This window comes from Caretta caretta, chromosome 8 (assembly GCF_965140235.1).
Source record: "Caretta caretta isolate rCarCar2 chromosome 8, rCarCar1.hap1, whole genome shotgun sequence".
In the NCBI taxonomy this organism is placed as follows: domain Eukaryota; kingdom Metazoa; phylum Chordata; order Testudines; family Cheloniidae; genus Caretta; species Caretta caretta.
Genome location: NC_134213.1, coordinates 81,323,957 through 81,330,964, shown reverse-complemented (window position 1 = coordinate 81,330,964; position 7,008 = coordinate 81,323,957). Strand labels below are relative to the sequence as shown.

At 48.5% G+C, this 7,008-nt stretch overlaps 1 protein-coding gene across 1 annotated transcript; it reads left to right on the top strand.

Moving 5' to 3' along the window:
* The first annotated feature begins 504 nt into the window (after positions 1–504).
* Positions 505–2,656, top strand: LOC142073116 (uncharacterized). Its single transcript, XM_075131980.1, has 2 exons — positions 505–1,377; positions 1,967–2,656. Exons 1-2 carry the CDS (start codon positions 795–797, stop codon positions 2,119–2,121), a joined length of 738 nt encoding a protein of 245 aa, XP_074988081.1. The 5' UTR covers positions 505–794; the 3' UTR covers positions 2,122–2,656.
* The last annotated feature ends 4,352 nt before the right edge of the window (positions 2,657–7,008 follow it).

Genomic DNA, 7,008 nt, shown 5'->3' with positions numbered 1-7,008 from the left:
TGTATGTGGGGCAGGCAGGCCGGCCCAAGCTGCTCTCCCTAGCCCTCCCTCCAGTGCAGGGCTGGCGTTGCCTTTCCCCCGACCCCCAGCATGTTCCTCTGCATCCTGCTAGGAGTCCCACTGCACTTTTTTGACAAAATTGAGTATTGTCCAGTTGGGACAGGGCCTAAAAAAGGGACTGTCCCGGTCAAAATGGGACGTATGGTCACCCTAATTTTAAACCAATACCAGCAAAGAAATTCAGAGGACAAACTTGCGAGCTCACCTTACAGCAAAGCACGTGGTCCTTAGACAAGTGGATCCAGAGAAGTACGTGAATTTAGGAACTACGGGTCTAATTCTGCAGTTGAGGGGTTTCAAGACTGGACCCCATATAATCTACAATAGCAAGACACAACGTAATGACAAAGATTTACTAGAAGTGGCTTTGGAGACTAAGCCCTGGTCTACACTAGGACTTTAGGTCGAATTTAGCAGCGTTAAATCGATTTAAACCTGCACCCGTCCACACAATGAAGCCCTTTATTTCGACTTAAAGGGCTCTTAAAATCGATTTCCTTACTCCACCCCTGACAAGTGGATTAGCGCTTAAATCGACATTGCCGGCTCGAATTTGGGGTACTGTGGACACAATTCGATGGTATTGGCCTCCGGGAGCTATCCCAGAGTGCTCCATTCTGACCGCTCTGGACAGCGCTCTCAACTCAGATGCACTGGCCAGGTAGACAGGAAAAGAACCGCGAACTTTTGAATCTCATTTCCTGTTTGGCCAGCGTGGCAAGCTGCAGGTGACCATGCAGAGATCATCAGCACAGGTGACCATGATGGAGTCCCAGAATCGCAAAAGAGCTCCAGCATGGACCGAACGGGAGGTACGGGATCTGATCGCTGTTTGGGGAGAGGAATCCGTGCTATCAGAACTCCGTTCCAGTTTTCGAAATGCCAAAACCTTTCTGAAAATCTCCCAGGGCATGAAGGACAGAGGCCATAACAGGGACCCGAAGCAGTGCCGCGTGAAACTGAAGGAGCTGAGGCAAGCCTACCAGAAAACCAGAGAGGTGAACAGCCTCTCTGGGTCAGAGCCCCAAACATGCCGCTTCTATGATGAGCTGCATGCCATTTTAGGGGGTTCAGCCACCACTACCCCAGCCGTGTTGTTTGACTCCTTCAATGGAGATGGAGGCAATACGGAAGTAGTTTTTGGGGACGAAGAAGATGATGATGAGGAGGAGGTTGTAGATAGCTCACAGCAAGCAAGTGGAGAAACCGGTTTTCCCGACAGCCAGGAACTGTTTCTCACCCTAGACCTGGAGCCAGTACCCCCCGAACCCACCCAAGGCTGCCTCCTGGACCCAGCAGACGGAGAAGGGACCTCTGGTGAGTGTACCTTTTTAAAATGCTATACATGGTTTAAAAGCAAGCATGTGAAAGGATTACTTTGCCCTGGCATTTGCGGTTCTCCTAGATGTAGTCCTAAAGCCTTTGCAAAAGGTTTCTGGGGAGGGCAGCCTTATTTCGTCCTTCATGGTAGGACACTTTACCACTCCAGGCCAGTAACACGTACTCGGGAATCACTGTAGAACAAAGCATTGCAGTGTATGTTTGCTGGCATTCAACCAAAATCCGTTCTTTATCTCTCTGTGTTATCCTCAGGAGAGTGAGATATAATTCATGGTCACCTGGTTGAAATAGAGTGCTTTTCTTCAGGGGACACTCAGAGGAGCCCATTCCTGCTGGGCTGTTTGCCTGTGGCTAAACAGAAATGTTCCCCGCTGTTAGCCACAGGGAGGGGAGAAGGTTGAGGGGGTAGTCACGCGGTGGGAGGAGGCAAAATGTGACCTTGTAACGAAAGCACATGTGCTATGTATGTAATGTTAACAGCAAGGTTTACCCTGAAAGAGTGTAGCGACTGTTTTATAAAATGTGTCTTTTTAAATACCGCTGTCCCTTTTTTTTTCTCCACCAGCTGCATGTGTTTCAATGATCACAGGATCTTCTCCTTCCCAGAGGCTAGTGAAGCTTAGAAAGAAAAAAAAAAACGCACTCGCGATGAAATGTTCTCCGAGCTCATGCTGTCCTCCCACACTGACAGAGCACAGACGAATGCGTGGAGGCAAATAATGTCAGAGTGCAGGAAAGCACAAAATGACCGGGAGGAGAGGTGGCGGGCTGAAGAGAGTAAGTGGCGGGCTGAAGACAGGGCTGAAGCTCAAACGTGGTGGCAGCGTGATGAGAGGAGGCAGGATTCAATGCTGAGGCTGCTGCAGGACCAAACCAGTATGCTCCAGTGTATGGTTGAGCTGCAGCAAAGGCAGCTGGAGCACAGACTGCCACTGCTGCCCCTCTGTAACCAACCGCCCTCCTCCCCAAGTTCCATAGTCTCCACACCCAGACGCCCAAGAACGCGGTGGGGGGGCCTCCGGCCAACCAGCCACTCCGCCACAGAGGATTGCCCAAAAAAAAGAAGGCTGTCATTCAATAAATTTTAAAGTTGTAAACTTTTAAAGTGCTGTGCTTAAAGTGCTGTGTGGCATTTTCCTTCCCTCCTCCACCACCCCTCCTGGGATACCTTGGTAGTCATCCCCCTATTTGTGTGATGAATGAATAACGAATGCATGACTGTGAAGCAGCAATGACTTTATTGCCTCTGCAAGCAATGATTAAAGGGAGGAGGAGAGGGTGGTTAGCTTACAGGGAAGTAGAGTGAACCAAGGGGCGGGGAGTTTCATCAAGGAAAAACAAACAGAACTTTCCCACCGTAGCCTGGCCAGTCATGAAACTGGTTTTCAAAGCTTATCTGATGCGTACCGCACCCTCCTGTGCTCTTCTAACTGCCCTGGTGTCTGGCTGCGCGTAACCAGCAGCTAGGCGATTTGCCTCAACCTCCCACCCCGCCATAAACGTCTCCCCCTTACTCTCACAGATATTGTGGAGCGCACAGCAAGCAGTAATAACAGTGGGAATATTGGTTTCGCTGAGGTCTAAGCAAGTCAGTAAACTGCGCCAGCGCGCCTTTAAACGTCCAAATGCACATTCTACCACCATTCTGCACTTGCTCAGCCTGTAGTTGAACAGCTCCTGACTACTGTCCAGGCTGCCTGTGTACGGCTTCATGAGCCATGGCATTAAGGGGTAGGCTGGGTCCCCAAGGATACATATAGGCATTTCAACATCCCCAACAGTTATTTTCTGGTCTGGGAATAAAGTCCCTTCCTGCAGCTTTTGAAACAGACCAGAGTTCCTGAAGATGCGAGCATTATGCACCTTTCCCGGCCATCCCACGTTGATGTTGGTGAAACGTCCCTTGTGATCCACCAGAGCTTGCAGCACTATCGAAAAGTACCCCTTGCGGTTTATGTACTCGGCAGCTTGGTGCTCCGGTGCCCAGATAGGGATATGGGTTCCGTCTATAGCCCCACCACAGTTAGGGAATCCCATTGCAGCAAAGCCATCCACTATGACCTGCACATTTCCCAGGGTCACTACCCTTGATATCAGCAGATCTTTGATTGCGTGGGCTACTTGCATCACAGCAGCCCCCACAGTAGACTTGCCCACTCCAAATTGATTCCCAACTGACCGGTAGCTGTCTGGCGTTGCAAGCTTCCACAGGGCTATCGCCACTCGCTTCTCAACTGTGAGGGCTGCTCTCATCTTGGTATTCATGCGCTTCAGGGCAGGGGAAAGCAAGTCAAAGTTCCATGAAAGTGCCCCTACGCATGCGAAAGTTTCGCAGCCACTGGGAATCGTCCCAGACCTGCAACACTATGCAGTCCCACCAGTCTGTGCTTGTTTCCCAAGCCCAGAATCGGCGTTCCACAGCATGAACCTGCCCCATTAGCACCATGATGCATGCATTGGCAGGGCCCATGCTTTCAGAGAAATCTGTGTCCATGTCCTGATCACTCACGGGACGGCGCTGACGTCGCCTCCTCGCCCGGTATCGCGTTGCCATGTTCTGGTGCTGCATATACTGCTGGATAATGCGTGTGGTGGTTAATGTGCTCCTAATTGCCAAAGTGAGCTGAGCGGCCTCCATGCTTGCCTTGGTATGGCGTCCGCACAGAAAAAAGGCGCGGAATGATTGTCTGCCGTTGCTCTGACGGAGGGAGGGGCGACTGACGACACGGCTTACAGGGTTGGCTTCAGGGAGCTAAAATCAACAAAGGGGGTGCCTGTACATCAAGGAGTATTTCAGGCAGGACTGCACGGAGGGTTCCAATAAGAAATGGTGCACCTAAGTTATCGTTGTTATTGGAACAAGGAGGTTAGCCTGGCCTCTGATTGATACATGGCTAGATTTACCTCGCTGCACCTTCTCTGTGAGTGACTGCAGTGTGATCTAGACAGGGGAGGAGGCAAATGAGTACAAAACAAATCTGGTCTATTTCTTGTTCTGACCCACTCCATCTATCTTTTACATCTTTGGCTGGCAGCAGACGGTGCAGAAGGACTGCATGCCATCCACATCTCATGGCTGCTCGGCAGAAGATGGTACAGTACGACTGCTAGCCATCTTCATCTCTTGCCTGCCTGGCATAAGATGGTACAGTACGACTGCTAGCAGTCCGTATCGCCTGCCCGCTCACCATAAGACGGTCCAATAGGACTGACTGCAGGACTAAAGAAAATGACCTGCTCAAGTCACTCCAAATTTAGTCCCTGCGCCCATGTCTGCCCAGGCGCTCCTGATCGACCTCACAGAGGCGACCAGGAGCACCTCAGACATGACGATGACGGCTACCAGTCGTACTGTACCGTCTGCTGCCACAAGGCAAGGGGTTGCTGCTACTGTGTAGCAATGCCGTACCGCGTCTGCCAGCACCCAGGAGACATAGGGTGACGGTTACCTGAGCGGGCTCCATGCTTGCCGTGGTATGGCGTTGTCAAGGTTCCTCCCCCACTCTGAACTCTAGGGTACAGATGTGGGGACCTGCATGAAAAACCTCCTAAGCTTATCTTTACCAGCTTAGGTCAAAACTTCCCCAAGGTACAAAATATCCCCCCCGTTGTCCTTGGCCTGGCCGCTACCACCACCAAACTAATACTGGTTACTGGGGAAGAGCTGTTTGGACGCGTCTTTCCCCCCAAAATACTTCCCAAAACCCTGCACCCCACTTCCTGGACAAGGTTTGGTAAAAAGCCTCACCAATTTGCCTAGGTGACTACAGACCCAGACCGTTGGATCTTAAGAACAATGAACAATCCTCCCAACACTTGCACCCCCCCTTTCCTGGGAAATGTTGGATAAAAAGCCTCACCAATTTGCATAGGTGACCACAGACCCAAACCCTTGGATCTGAGAACAATGAAAAAGCATTCAGTTTTTTACAAGAAGACTTTTAATAAAAAATAGAAGTAAATAGAAATAAAGAAATCCCCCCTGTAAAATCAGGATGGTAGATATCTTACAGGGTAATTAGATTCAAAAACATAGAGAACCCCTCTAGGCAAAACCTTAAGTTACAAAAAAGATACACAGACAGAAATAGTTATTCTATTCAGCACAATTCTTTTCTCAGCCATTTAAAGAAATCATAATCTAACACATACCTAGCTAGATTACTTACTAAAAGTTCTAAGACTCCATTCCTGTTCTATCCCTGGCAAGAGCAGCATACAGACAGACACAGACCCTTTGTTTCTCTCCCTCCTCCCAGCTTTTGAAAGTATCTTGTCTCCTCATTGGTCATTTTGGTCAGGTGCCAGCGAGGTTACCTTTAGCTTCTTAACCCTTTACAGGTGAGAGGAGCTTTCCCCTGGCCAGGAGGGATTTCAAAGGGGTTTACCCTTCCCTTTATATTTATGACAGGCGTCTGCACAGGTAACTCAGGAAAAAAGGCGCGAAATGATTGTCTGCCCTTGCTTTCACGGGGGGAGGGAGGGAACGGGGGGCTGACGATATGTACCCAGAACCACCCGCGACAATGTTTTAGCCCCATCAGGCATTGGGATCTCAACCCAGAATTCCAATGGGCAGCGGAGACTGCGGGAACTGTGGGATAGCTACCCACAGTGCAACGCTCCGGAAGTCGACGCTTGCCTCGGTACTGTGGAAGCGCTCCGCCGAGTTAATGCACTTAATGCACTTAGAGCATTTTCTGTGGGGACACACACAATCGAATATATAAAACCGATTTCTAAAAAACCGACTTCTATAAATTCGACCTAATTTCGTAGTGTAGACATACCCTGAGGTCAGTTATAGTGTTCACACTTTTAGTTTAATTTCCTCTTTTATAAAGTACACCAGTGCTCACAGCATTACATAAGACACCTCAATGACAACCAACCCCACCCTCCCAAAAAACCCTACACACATAACCCATACCCCACAACAAACATTTTTCTTCCTATTACAATACTGAAATTCTCCATATAGCCAGTTTCATGGAGATGGACATATTAATTTTCTGATTTCTCAAATTTCTCCCAAATGGTTGTCATCTCTTCCTTTTAATTATTTGCAAGGCACACCTCAGGACACTTCAGAGCTATGTCATTTATTTCACCCACTCCTAATTCTTAGTGTTCACATGACATGCCTAATACTCTTATTACACAAAGCACCTTTCAAATCAGTGTTGTAAGTATCTCATGTCAAAGAGAATTTTCTTTTTATTAAAGACATTAAAGAAAAAGAAATATTCTGCTTCATAAACCTGGCAACAAGGTTTCCATACAGTCCTGATATAATGAGGATGTTGGGGGGTATTTTTTTAAAATGACTTAATGAATTAAAAACATTCCCCAAACTAGAACCAGTCCTTATGCAAGACCCAGGAAACCAGATGAAGTCATGAATTTGCAGCTGGCTGAGTTATTCATCTGGAAGCTGAGTCCAGCTGCAGTTGCTATTTTTTCCCCAGTTATGTAGGATTGGCCATGGGGTGCAACAAAGGGGCTTTGATATTGGAAGGCACGCCACAAAACTGTGGTGGGTTGTTTGTTTTTAACATATGGAGTTTCTATAGCAAATCTCTGAAGTAACTCTCACTCCTATGGAAA